The sequence below is a fragment of the Brachyistius frenatus genome, unplaced genomic scaffold (assembly GCF_029030835.1).
Source record: "Brachyistius frenatus isolate BFR_SWC_R1_liver_20210118 unplaced genomic scaffold, ASM2903083v1 Contig_23, whole genome shotgun sequence".
In the NCBI taxonomy this organism is placed as follows: Eukaryota; Metazoa; Chordata; class Actinopteri; family Embiotocidae; genus Brachyistius; species Brachyistius frenatus.
In genome coordinates, this window is record NW_027210622.1 from 177501 (window position 1) to 192612 (window position 15112).

The 15112-nt window shown below is 41.2% G+C and overlaps 1 protein-coding gene across 1 annotated transcript in view; it reads right to left on the reverse strand.

Annotated features, from left to right (window-relative positions):
• Positions 1–502: 502 nt before the first annotated feature.
• Positions 503–15112, reverse strand: part of LOC138620191 (sphingosine kinase 1-like) — a 35936-nt gene continuing 21326 nt past the window's right edge. Inside the window, exons 3-5 of the mRNA XM_069697169.1 lie at positions 8614–8708; positions 7577–7692; positions 503–1655 (exon numbers count right to left, since the gene is read on the reverse strand). Of these exons, the coding sequence (XP_069553270.1) occupies positions 767–1655; positions 7577–7692; positions 8614–8708 (1100 nt within the window). The 3' untranslated portion in view covers positions 503–766. The remainder of the gene's footprint in view (positions 1656–7576; positions 7693–8613; positions 8709–15112) is intronic.

The window sequence follows — 15112 nt, forward strand, 5'->3', positions numbered from 1 at the left end:
GTGTTTTTTTTTTTTAAATTTATAGTTATTTATAATTATTACATTTCCAGTGACGTTCGCTGTTTCAGTGAACTGAAGTCATTTTGAGCAATAAAGTTTATCATTAAACTGTCAAATATTCTGCCTGAATTGCATATCTTCGTCAAAAATGTTTGATAACCACATTTCCGTTGACACTGATAGAGAATGTTTTTATTTCCTAATGCCGGTATTGATATTGGCCCCCCGAAAAAATAAAAATCTAGTATCAGTCAGGTTTTTAAAAAGTATCTTATCTCAAGACTTCGTGTGAGTTCATGAGAAAAACTGCTGTTTGCTAAAAACAGACTGAAGCAACAATCACATAAGTGTCTCCAACCGGTTTGTCTCGATTTACACATAAAAACTGAGTGAAATAAAGAAAAGCTTTTGACATTTCGAAGTAATAAAGAAAAAAACTGCAATAAATGCTCTTATTGTGAATAGAAGCACAACTAAAAACAGAAAGCCAAATTTGAATCAAGATTTTTAGTTTTTTTTCCACAATTTTTTGGTTACTTTTTGCCTCCGGTTATTTATTTGACTATTTATTTATTTAAGTTATTGATCTAATATTGAACTCTCCGGCTCTCTGTAGCGTCATGTTGTAAAGTCTCATCGCAGCATCTCCAGATGAAACATCTTCCCTCTTCTGTTCAGGTAGGAGTGGATGAGTCTCGGACACCTGTGATCTGAAATGTGTTTCTGAAACGCCGTCAGTCGCCGTCAACAGTGACGTTTCTCCAGTTCACCCACTGATCAACCTCGCCAGGCCTCGGTGTACCTCCGCCTGCACCGGGCCGTACTCCACCACCTCTCCGTCTACCGTTATTACCCCTTTGGGTGAATACGGCTCCAGTCTGAGCGCTCGCACCTTAGTGTGCACCAGATGTTGGCAGTTAGTAGCCAGATGTGCACCCTTCTCCATAGCCAGAAAAAGCCTCAGCAGCGCGGTGCGGGATATTCCCGCTCTGACGTAGAAAAGATGGATGACGCCGTCGTCCGGGGCGGCGTCCGGCGCCGCCAGGAGGTCCTCCGCCAGGTGGGACTGGTACATGGCCAGCATGAGGACGAAGTCTTCCTCCTGCACCGACACCCAGTCGCCGGGCGGCGGCTGGTCCAGAGGCAGCAGCAGGGTGCCGGGGGGGCCGGGGAGGGCTTTGGTGGCGCTCCGGGAGGGCGTGTTGTCCGACCTCCTCACTTTGAGGGAGTTGTTGGAGTGGCAGGAGTTGTGGAAGGTGTTGCGGCAGGAGGAGTCTCTGGACGGTCGGCACAGGAGCGAGACTTGAGTCGGGGAGGACGCCTGATTGTTGCAGTGCACCGTCGCGTTATTGCTCACACCCTCCTCTTTCTTGGGGTCCTCGGCGGCGGGCAGGTAAGCCAGCTTGCCCTTGTAGACACGGAGAGAGGCCAGCCTCACCAGCGTGCCGACCGTGAACCGGGCGGCTCCGACGTGACGGTACTTCTCGCTCTCCACGTCGACGTCCGCCACAAAGCCCCAGGCCAGAGACAGGAAGGAGAAGAGACGAGGGCTGCCGGACAGATGGATGGAGACCAGGTCCATGCGGGACACCAGTCCTTTGCAGAGCAGGAAACCACAGCTGACCAGGAGCTCCTCGCTGGACACCGGAGAGGCTCTGCAGGAGGACAGACAACAATTAAATGCAGCTCTAACAATGACACGATTCATTTATGAGCAAAATGGCAGTGAATTATCAAGCAACTATTATGATAAGGAATTACAAAATGTTTTTTTTTAAACAAAACCAAGTTTTAGCTTCTCAATTATTTGCTGCTTTTTTTGTTTTATGTTGTTTTAAAGACAAATCTTTGGATTTTGGTCTGTTGGTCCAACAAAAACAAGTCTGAAGACGGCTCCTCGTAGGCTTTAGGAAAGTTTTTTTTTTTTTTTCATTTTTCAACTCAAATGACAAAACGATGAACAAAACAATCTTCTGATGAGTTAATAAGAGAATGAGAACTTTCATGTTTAGAAAGTGTAATTTTTTTTTTTTTTAAAAAGATCATAAAAAAGAAGAGATTCATATGAGTAACAGCACAAAGAATAACCCGTCTACTCGGGGGAACGGTGTTAATGACACGCCCAGCATTGGATCGACGTGATAAGAACTCTTATGTAAAAAGAGACAAGTCAAACGTCATGCGATGGAGGTAGCATAAGACTTTAACATCTGTGACTGTGGTTTGAGTCCAGAACATGATAGTTGAGTTTTCTTTGAGTTTTTTTTTTTCCTAACCCCATAGACCGTATATAAAAGTGGACGTAGCTTCCAGGTCTGAAAAATTAGGCCGATGCGGAGGTGCCTTAAGCTGTAATACCAGCGGGTGCCACTAGAGCTTGGCTCAAAAAATCCTCCGGCTCCATAGACCGCCATTCAACTTCTCTCATAATATTCTCAGTCAAAAAAATGTCCCCACGCGTTATCTCGGTGTTGTTAGCTAAAGTCGCTCCTTCTTATTCGTTTTCTGGCGATCCATCTGAAAATAATCACGTCATTAATTAGAAAATAAGCTTCAAAAAGTTGTGTTTTTGAGGGTGTGTTTTTTTTGATTGACAGGTCTGTGGTGCAGTCAGGTCACAGCTGTCAGGGTTTCCAATCAGATCGAGTCAGATCCCCGCTAAATGGTCATTTAGTGGGAAGAGATGCAACAGATTTAAAATGCACACAAATCTGTGGCTTCAGCTAATGAATGTTTTCATCATCATTTCATCTTCCCGTTAATCAGAATTTTAGAAAGGCAACAGATTCTTATATTTGGAGAAGCTGCAAAGTTCCTCACCAGTCCGAGGAGGAGACGCAGTTTAAATCTTCAAACAAAAGATGCAGACACCAAAATAAACAGGAAGGTGAACTCAATACTTTTAGGAAGTGGGTCGAGGCTTCTGTGTGTTTTGGGGAGTGAACTGTAAGAGGATTGTTATGCAATACAATACAGGGGTAACTGTGGCCTTGTTGTGCAAAATACAAGATACAGAGGGAGGAGAGGAGGTGGATGTGGAGGGTGGAGCCCCCACAGAACTGTGAAGGGGTGATGTGGGGGTGCAGGGGGGAGGCATCAGCTTGGACAGGACGAGCCAGCCAGACAAAGACAACCCCATCTGGGAGATCAGAGACAGAGGTGGAAGGTCATGATCTCTCACACACACACACACACACACACACACACACACACACACACACACACACACACACACACACACACACACACACACACACACACACACACACACACACACACACACACACACACACACACACACACACACAGATCCGCCTGCTGTTACCACTCACAGCCAATTACAGTGATGACTGGACGTCTCTGGAGTTCTGATATCTCCATATTCATCAGGCTGAATTTATTCACCAGTCTAACAATCCAAATAATCTCATTTCCACAGCGCTGCTACTTTCTAATCACATGTCTGATAAAGAGGTCAAGACATAATATGATTTCCCGCTCCCGTCCCGCTCTGAGAACTTCTCACTTCTACTCCGTTCCACCTCAGAGGGACATGTTGTATCTGTGCTCCTCTGTTTGTTTATTGGACAGATGTAGTTAATAGTTACTTTTCTGATCAAGATTTACAAACAGTAACTGAGACTACAATGTAACTTAAATCACCCACTTAAGCACAGTGGTGCTTCGAGCTAAATGCTAACATTGAGATGCTCACATCGGCAATGCTGACATGCCAAGAGGCACGAGGCACCATGTTCACCATGGTTACCATCTCAGCTGTGTTTGCTGATTAGACTGCATCAATAAATGAATGCCGTTTCTGGATGTTTTTAGTTTTTCAGGTATTTTGGTTTTAAACTGAACCAAAAAGTCGTTAAAGTTACAATTTACGCGGAAGTTACTACAACTGACATTAATGAGGAGAACATGAATGTCCGTCTTATATTTCAATCCAGTAATTGTTAAGATATTCTAGTCGGCGGCGATATGTTTCTCCACCTGATCGAAGACATGACGAGACCTCCAGAGGGTCGGACTAAGCATGCTCAAACACTAAAGGATCTCGCCATATTTCAGCATGAAGCAGAACTTAATCAAATCATGTCAATGAGCCTCATTCATCAGTTTCTTATTCCTGAACTTATTATTCAATCATGGCATTCGTGTTTTAACAATAAAAGTCATATGAACTGTTTCAATGAAATGTTTCATTCAAAATATTAATTAGGAAGTTACAATGAGAACCGTTTTGTTATATTATAAATAGTATATAACAAGAAACATTTCTTGTTATAATGTAAACAATATCATTATAACGTAAAAACATTGTTCTGACGTCAAAAATAATTATGACGTAAAAAGTTTTCTTGTTATAATGTCAAAAATATCTTCTCATAACAATCATTTTTTTCCTGTTATAACATGATACTGATCTGTTTTTATTTTTCTGTGTGGCATCGGTACCATACAGGACTGTTACATTGCCGCGGTGTTCATAATATTAAAGTAAACGATCTTCCGTGTTTTGTATGAAGCATTTTTTAATCCCGCTTACATGGGAGTGTCACACGTGTCACTCCAGAAACCATCAACAGCTTCCACCTCACAGACAAATATTTCAGCTCCTGTTCATTGTGTTTGTGTACAGAAACACATTAAACCCCTCAGCCGATGAACCTGTTCGCTGCTCACTGCGTTGCATAATACCAAATACCTTCCAGCTGTCACACATTTGATCCACGTAGCCTCGGTGAACCCGACATTCAGCTGGGAATAATACCGAATACAATCTGGCCCGGGCCGCTGCAGCGCAGCCTGCAGCATCCAGAGAAGAGATATTTTCTGGATGCCCCGCGAGTGTGAGAGGAGAGTAAACAATACAGAGTCTGGTCCCTTCCTCTCATTGTGGTCTCATTGTGGCTGCCGCTGTGGCTGGAAGACTATTGTTATTGTTTGATGAGAAGCTGATTAGCAGATGCGGTCGAGGTGACGAATGAACGTGGCTCTTTGGAGAAGACAGGGCCATCGGTGAGAGGAGTTTTCTATCATTTTATTTTATTGTTCCTTTATTTAGTTCAGCTTTTATTTTGTCTGGAATCGCACTGAGAAAAGAAAATCCAAGACAGCAGCACAAAGGTTCAAATGAAGGCTGCTAGACACCAACCAAAACACCAACTTCACTAAGATACAGAATGACAGATTAAAAAAAATAAATAACAGTGAGAGGGCAAGATAAAGCACATGTGACCTACAAACATACGAGCAGCTTAAAAAAAGAAAAGGCCTCGAAGCACTTCATGTGGTCTTTTATGTTCCCACGTGATGAAAGGGCAGCGCACAAACACTCGTAGCTAAAGTTTGTAGAGGAAAAAGGACACGAAGCAACGACTTCATTAAACTACACCAACTACCTGTGAGAAAAGAGAGGGCCAACGTGCTGTATTTTATAGCTGTGTTCGATGATACTGTCTGACAAAGAGGTTCACAATGACACCGGCTAATCCACTTTGATCATCTATTAAACATGTCAATGATTTTTCAAGCAAAAATGCCAAATGTTCTCCGGTTCTTGTCTAAATTGAACATCTTGAAGTGCAGACAAAACAAACTCGAACGGACACATTGAAGATGTTTTTTGGGATGTATGAGAAATTATGATGCCATTTTTGAACAGACTAAACAATTCATCAATTAATCAATACAATAATGGCCACTCTAATTGATAAAAGAAAGTAATTATTAGCTGCTGCACCACGGACCGCAGAGCTATCAGCAGCGTCACATCCGAAAAAAGGGACAAATGTAGGGATAGTATATCTCATGTTAAGCGTTTTATTCACTCATTTTACCTTGTTGCAACAATAACAACAAACGGGTCACATCAAACGATTGAATGATTTTACAAACTGATGACCCAACTTTAGTACAAATGACTGTCTTCTGTTATTCCCACCGTATAGACGAGCGCAGACAGACAGCAGTACGACCGAGGTACCAGATGTTCCCTAAATGCCTCACAGCTCGACGCTACAATTCACATTACGTTACAATTTAAAGTTACGTTTTAAAACAAAAATACTTTAGTATGGATGAAGCCTCGATAATGAAATTTGGTGCAGAATGTCAAGACACTTTTAACAGCAGGTAGTAGTCGGTGACATAAAAGTATTAAAATTGGGATACCTCGATAGTCGGACAGTAAAATTTGCAGCTCAACGTGTGAGTTGCTATTTAGATTGTTGACAAATATGTATGTTAAATAAAACAATTCTATCAGCTCATACTTCGTTATCAGAATATCGTTGTTACGCATATAAATGTAGATCTGTCTAAAACAGCTGACATTAACCATGAAGTACAAGTGTTGGAATTATATTGTCTATTACGTACCCACATGGTTCCCACCAGCATTTTCCAGCGCATATTAACAATCCCACAGTTTAATGCACCACATTTATAAATATTGATTGACTGCTCCCTGCCATCATACGGGTAGTCGTGGGTGAGTTAAAGACAGAGTGACTTGTTCATTTTCTTCTTTCCTCCTCTCTTTCTGTCCTTCAACTTCTCCTTTCCGTTCTTTGTTCTGGCTGAATGAGTTTCAAACAATCCCTCAAATGAGCAAATCACAAATAAATAATTCAAAAGCATTTTACCCTGAAGAGCAGCAGGAAGCCGGGACAGTGTGTGTCTGAGGCTCAGCTGTGCACCAGACACTGTATCTAACAATGATATTACAAGGAGGTACATCTCATCCATTTAACTGTCTGAAGCAGAGATACCTGTTATCATAGGATGGTTGAGATACTGAGCAACATCAGTACTACAGATTCCACCGAACTTATCATGACCGTTATACACAGACCTCGTCTGTAGAGCTTCATTTGTACATAAGAACAAGAATAAGATGGACCTCCTGCTGCTACGTGAGTTTCCTCAGTCGAACATGAAGCACAGGTCCTGAAGGGGACATACTGATGACCACTGATTGTCTAAAACTACCCACCGCAGAATCTGATTTAACTTGCAGTGTGCACATACTATATACGTCACAACATGGCAGTCAGTCCGTGACCCAACCGGTTCGACTGGTTTCCGTGGAGATGCCTGTTGGTGGTTTGTAATGATAAAATAATAATACTACAACACCTTTAATTATCTTATCTACTGCAGCAAATGATTATCTTCACTTTTCATTGAGCTGCTGATTGTCTTCTGATCAAGCGATCAATCAACAGGTCTGTAAAAGGTCCCCCAGCCAACGGTGACATCCTCAAACGTTTGAATTGATTCATCCAGCAGTTCAACCCCGGAGAGTTTCATGCTGTTGGATCATGTACGACAAAGAAAATCTTCAGATCAGAGAAACTGGAGGTCGTAAATGTCTGCAACTTAACCTTTGTGACAAAATGACACATTGGGAAATAAATGAAAACGTGAAAGGGGAATATAACCGGTAAAGTATGAATAAGCGGTGAGACATGCGGTATCATGACCACACCAGCTCTTTTCTACAACGGCGGGCAGATCAACATGATGATTGATGGTTTTGTTCATGTTTGTACATGCAGCTCACCCGGAGTAGTGATGTACAGATGCAGCCAAGGCGTTGCCTGATCCTCCAGGAAGGATACCCAGTGGTGTCAGGATGGCCTCCTCCCAGTCTGATCTCTCCAGCAGACCATTTATAACCTGAAACACAGAAAATACAGCTTTAACTAAGTAGACAGACAGAAATATATATCAATAAGACTGTGAGACGACTGTCCTGCAGCACCTACATTTCTAGTGCTCACAAAAGCTGATTATTTGTTGTGTTTACTTAATTTGATAAAAGATATTTACATATTTAAATAATAACTTTGACAATCTTAGACTTTATTCATGTGCTTCTGCTCCTTTATACACCCGAGCTGTACACAGAGGTTTCACACACGCGTTGTGTAGTCGACTATTGTAACCACGTGTGTGAGGTGTGATCGGTGTTCAGCGTGTCACTGACAATGACAGGGCTGCACCTGACAGTTATTTTCATTGCTGATCTGCCAGTCACATTGATTGGTATATTAACCGCCATGTCTTTAAATTGCTTGTTTTGTTCGACTGAGTCCAAATCTCAAAAATATTCAGTTTACAACGACCTTAAACAGAAAAAGCAGCTTGACGGTTCTGTTTGCAAATCATCAATTATTAAAATAGCTGCTGTATAATTAGCCGTCGATGAATTAATCAATAACCTCTGCTCTATGTATGTCTTTCTTTACAGTAATGTAAACCTCTCGCCGATATTTTACCCTCATGAACAGACACACACAAACATGGTTAATCAAAACTTCAATACTGATGCATATCAAAGTATAAAATTCAAAGCAGTACATACACTGTTTTATGTATTATTACAGTTAAATACTGCACATACTGTTATACTGAATCTAAACCCCAAGACCAGATCTCAGGACTATTTCAGGTAAATACTGACTTTGATACAGAACAGCAGGAAGCAGACATTTTGTTTTATGACGGCGACAGACGTCTGTTAAACTGCGAATTCGTTGTCCTAGACTGTATAGTCGAGTCATTGGGAATCAACAGAGCACACGTGTCGTTCTTCACCTCATACAGAAGTCCATCTCCTGACATGATGACTAAAGCGTCCCACTGCGACAGGTCAGCCTCTCTCACCATCTCCCGGGCGTGATTCTGACGCTCTGCAACACAAATATGTAAAGTGTGTAAATCTAGACGGTGGCTTACGGGCATCTCTCACGGACACGACACAAGTACATACGTCAGACCTAATTCGTGACAAAAAGAAGGTAAGACTGGATTCCTGGTCCTCCTCGCTTTTAATCTCCTTTCCTTTATCCCTTCAGCTCCCAAATTAAAGTATCACTGTGGGAGGTGAAAGCTGATATATGGTCTTAAATGAAGCGTCTACCACGCTGCCAATTAGACCGGGACAACTAAATAACCCAGCAGCACTTTGTCAAATGAATGTGAGGCCAGATGATATGAAGAAGTGGGCCGGTGGTGACGGGGCCGGCCGCCTCTTCAGGTGGATCTCACAGTATATCACAGCAGGCTGCTTGTTTCGCCCTCAGAGAGCACAGCAACCTCAAAACGCTTCAGGACCAATGTAGATGGAAAAGAAAATGGAAGCTCATAACAAAATGAACAGAAAATGAAAAAAAGTGTTTGGATTCTGGCAGAACTACTTTTTTGATTTTGTACTCACTGCAGAGAAAATAGAAACAGTCTGTAATTAAGATATATTCAATAAGATGCAAAAATCTTTTTAAAGGATGGAATACAGATCATGATATATAAAGAATGAAGTTCCTAATTATAGATGAATAATGAATGAATTTACTTGGGTTTGAATCGAGTTGTTCTTTTCATTTTCTGAGGAAATTGTATTTTCACTGTGATTGAAATTAAACTGAAGAGTTACAGATTAGTTCGTGATTATGAAATTAGTTTCCAAGAAAGTTCAGGAGACGCGTGAGGTCATGGTTAGAAAATCATATCCCACAGAATAAAGTGTTATCAAAGAAGAAAACATATTTCTATATGATATTGAAATTGACCATTACATGTGCGGATATAAAAGTAGTGTATCGTCTTAAAAGACATAGTGATTTTATTTTTCAATGAAAACAGTGAAGTGTGTTGACAAAACCTGAAACAATTTATTACTGTCCGAGGCTCCAAAACCATAAGCTTAAAAAACCCGAGAAAGTATATATTTTTTTTTTGTATTTACTGATTGAGTTTGGAGATAAAGTTGACTCTTAATGTGCAGTTAGAAGTCTTCAGCTTTCAGCTCTGCCCTCAATAATTATTGTTTCCTAGTTGAAGACAGCAAATGTTGAGGACTCAATCTTATGCCACAGTTGTCATTTGCCGTCCAGCCCCAACAACGTTTAAAAAGCTAATGCACTTTAGCCCGTTTGTGCACCCATGGGTGCGCTGGTCTTGAAAGGAAGTTTGGTCAAGTGCATTTTTGGTGCATTGCTCTTTTGTAGGCAGCTGAAAGTGATTGTGTGCTCGCCGAACACAAACCTAGCGTCCAACACGGCTCCAACACAGGCGGGTGTACGACACTCTGCTCGTGACACACACAGGGACACACAGCAGCGCACAGACATGCAAAGGATTAAAAACAAAAAGGATTACAATGTGAAAGATTACAATTGTGTACAGAGATCTGCTCAATCTGCACACGAGCAGATCTGGTTCCTCTGCTTTTTTTTCTGCCACTGGCCAAATCCACCGATACATTAGCAATCTGCCAAGGTGAAAGCACACATAGCTTTCAAAGGGAATGGGGGAATACACTCTGATTAGTTTCATGAGCTTCAGACCATTGAAATGGAGCCCTGTCATTGAAATGACTGTTTTAATGGTTCGGCCCGATATTTTGGTGTTCGAAGCTGAATGTCAATTCAATTTCAAACTAAAAAGAACAGAAGAAAATGGACTTTCCAGTCATAGATTTTCTTTCAGTGCAATATTAAATGTCCTGACAACTTCGATGGCGCTCAGGACTCAGGATGAATCTGTGTGACATATTTTAACATCCCGATTTTCATGCACCAGCCTTGTGGTTTGTCTCTGGGATATTCCTGGTTTGTGAACCTTTGGAGGGATGTTTCTCACTTTCTCTCATTGTTTTCGTCTAACTGAAGGTGAGAGGTCAGAAACGAATGCTGCGAGGTGTGAAAAGAACAGTCGAGTGCACCGGACCGTCACGACTCCTCACTCCTTCACCCGCTGAGGCTCGATAACAAACATCTCTCAACAATCTCACCACAAATCTTGAAAAAAAATAAAATAATGATTGTTCCAACTACTGGAGAATTCATATTATTTCATCCAGTTTTAATTCTATTTTCTGTGATAAATAAAAACAAACCTGGAGGCGATGGTCCATTTGAATAAAACCCACCTTCATAACAATGACAAAAAAGATGGATGATAAGGTTTAACACTGCTGCAATTGAATTTTGTATATAGAGTATCTGTGTGTCCCCTTAAAGTATGAAAATATACAAACATTTTAGAATTACATTTGCAGCACAACGTTTGTATGTAATACCCTTAAAGGTTCAAAAGTCTTGCAACATTTGAAGCATTAAGAACATCAAAACTATCCTTACTTTCTTGCTGGTGGACAGACGGATACTGTTCTCATGTCTGTACAGTAAATATAAATATAAGTCACACCTTGAAAGTGCCAACAACCATCAATTTAACTGCACATTTCCTTGACCTACTAATGACAGCAAGTCCAGCAACAGAAATGTCAAGCCGTGTACATTACAAGTATGTTCAAGTAAGTAAGAAAGCAAGCACGCACACACACACACACACACACACACACACACACACACACACACACACACACACACACACACACACACACACACACACACACACACACACACACACACACACACACACACACATGTATCTCTAGAGAGGTATCTAATATCTCTCTGCCTCTCTTCTTACCTCTCCTTTCCCTAAAATCTGCAGAATAAGGGAATCAATTCCTCTTATCAGTCCGGTCACATCGCATTACCTGATCTATGCAGAGGATGAACACGAACAGAGAGTGAAGGGCCCCAATCAGAAACAAAGCTGTAGAGCAGTGACACTGCAGTGTGGTGGGAGGAGAGGAGAGGAGAGGAGAGGAGAGGAGAGGAGAGGAGAGGAGAGGAGAGGAGAGGAGAGGAGAGGAGAGGAGAGGAGAGGAGAGGAGAAGAGAGAGGAGAAGAGACACACATGAGCACATATTATCTGGTGAAAGATGAACAGAAGCTTGCCCTTGCTATGAGCATTAGCCCACTCACATTATTAGCTATCATTATGCTAATGTTAGCTATTGTGAACTTTAAGTGTGGAGCATTGCTAATGTTAAAAACGACATGTTGATAACAACTGAAACTGTCACTGAATTCTGCGAACAGACCCAGATTAATGTGTTTGTTGTTTCGATAGGTTTGACGTGTTTCCTCGTTTTGTTTAAAATGCTCTGTGACACCGTTTGCATTATGTTTTGTTGTTGTTTTGATCATCCAACTCAAACGCAAAGTATTTCCATAGAAAACTGTTGGTGTGTTCTTTCAACACATGGTAATGAACGTGTTGCTGAACCTCCACTATCTATACGATACGACACGACACGACACGACACGACACGACACGACACGACACGACACGACACGACACGACACGACACGACACGACACGACACGACACGACACGACACGACACGACACGACACGATAAGATATACTTTATTCTGTCCATGGTATCATTTTTCTTGGGCAAGTGTTGCTGCATTTGATAGAATTTTGCATTTTCAACGTAACCTAATATTAATAATAAAAAACACATTTGTGTACCATAAATTGCAAAATAAGTAAAAACAGATTGCACTTCACATAAAAACAGATAATACCTTTCAACACTTGAGACACATTACACGAATCTCCAGCTCCTCCAACATCTACTGTATCAAAGGAAAAACAAGCACTGTGACACGGTCAGACTTCTGGCATCGACTTGGTATTGAACTATAATTTCTTCACAGAGCTTTCTCTCTTGAACACAAAAATGTTGTGTTTGGACTTTTTTTTCTTAAAACAACTGATTCGTTTTGAGAGAACAGTCTCACTGAGTTATGTTACCGTTTCCAGATTTTTGCATCAGGACGGTTTTAAGTGCATGTTAGGTAACTGCAGGCTTGTCCTCATGCTGACCTTCTATCATCCCACTGAAGGAAGCTTGATGAATCTTGCTGTAACACACATCCTGACTGCAGCACAGTCTGATAGCTGCAGTGCTGCTCCTCCAACATGACAGCAGGTGATGACAGTTGAACAGCACTGTGTCATCAATGCGTGCGTGCGTGCGTGTGTGTGTGTGTGTGTGTGTGTGTGTGGATACAGCAGGAAACACTATAAACACTGTCACAGCTTACCCAGCTGCTGGGAGGTGCCTGACGGTGCAGACAGACAAACACACATTTGAAACACACACACATTTGAAACACACACACACACACACACACACACACACACACACACACACACACACACACACACACACACACACACACACACACACACACACACACACACACACACACACACACACACACACACTCAGTACCTCGCATGTCTCTTTCTCACACATCAGGGAGTACCTGCAGGGGGACTGAGCTTCATCTGTTACACTGACACTTAAGATGCCAATCGCATACTTTTTACTTTTAAAACATACTGTAACTACCCTTACAAAGTATGTACTGTTGCATGTAGTATGCATTCAATTGTGACATACTACTTTACTATAAAAAAAAAAAAAATGCACCTTGACCTTTGACATATCACCTTTCTTGGTCATATAAAAAAAAAAAAAAAAGGATGCAATTTGGAACAAGTGCGATATATTTCTTTTTAATGTTTTTTTTCTTTTTGCGACTGATTGGTGCATTCGCACCACCAACTCTCTCAGCGGCTCAGTCGATGTCACGTACCTTCCACTGTTCAGAGGATTACGGGTGACAACAGACAGAAGACTTACTGGCCTGCATACTGCAAAATAAGACCAGATGTAGTAGGACATCCTGGTATTTTTGGCCTACTGCATTTAACACACTATGTATTGGGACATACTAAATCTCCTTCTGGTATACTAAGTATTATGGTAGAATGGAAGTTGAAACGCACATTGAATAGACTTTTTCATAATGTCAAATTTTCTTTTTTTTCCCAGGACGAGCATATGAAACATCTCCGAGAAGGACGTGTACGTTGTACATCAGATGAACGTCAGATGTCATTAAACAGGCTGGATGTGCAGAGGTAGATTGTTGGTTTGTGCTAAACCTGTTGGTTTCCACAACACGCATAAATCTTTATAAAATTCATGTAACTGCAGCAAATCCCATCTAAAGAAGTCTACTTTAACTCCACTGACCCAACACTTGGTGTCTGAAGTTAAATGTTTTTCCACAGTGCAGTAATAGAAACACGCCTCATCACAGATCCAGAGACTAAAATGGGTTGTGCCGAAAGCTTGGCGGTGCTGACAGACACTTCCTGTTCAGATGCTGCCCTCAGCTGAGTCTGAACCACAATCAGCTAACAGGAGTTTACACATGGACACTGTTTTGTGGCATTATTTAACTTAAGAAGTGAATTTCCACCAGGCAGTAGTTACAGTATATGGTGGTAATCTCCATATGAACCAAGCAAGAAATGGTGGGAAGACGTCCTTCTTTAAAAACACTGTGTCTATACTGGCAACTAAAATCTATAAGTGATTAGCTTTTCTAAAAGCTACACTGGGGGAGGATTTTAATGTGTAATCCATCAGTCAGTAACAACTTGTTGCAGCCAAAGAGAACAGGCAAACTCCGTAGATGTATTTTTTTTTTCTGCCTGTAGGAGCCCAAATATTTTAGTCACAAATGTCAAAAATGAGAGCAGAAGTGATTAAGTGCTCCAAAGAGAAAACTGATGAAAAATTAGATATTTTGTTTTGCTTGCTTTTTTATTTTTTAAATTTTTTTTTATAGCATTGCAGTCTCATCATGTTGGAAAGAAAAATAATGGTAAAACCAAAGCTGCAAAATGTCTTAACTTAATCCCCAGCATACACCAAGCACCAAAAAGATTTACACTCTACAGTTTATTATGCAACCCATGCAAGCATCTTTTCCACCCTGTAAATACTCACGTCTTTAAACTTCCTTAGGCCCAAGTTTTAATCACCATGATGACACAGTAATGAGTAAATTAGTCTTCATGTGTAAAATTGGTGGCGTGCCCCTTTACCAGCCAATTTTGTGCCTGAGTGCCGCGAAATCTCTCAGGATTTCTGGAATTTTAGATCAATGTTGCTCTACGGTTTTGAGGCACCACTGCAAAATTGACTGCAGCCGCTTGGTTGTATACGGCTCCTGTGAGATTTAATCTTTTTCTTCTTTTACAAGAAGCTCTGATAAATTTTTAAACGGCCCTTATTTCATAATTTGGCGGGATCTAGGTTGTTTCCAAGACTCCTGTCCTCTCGTTGCCCTTTGTTTAGAGTTCAACTG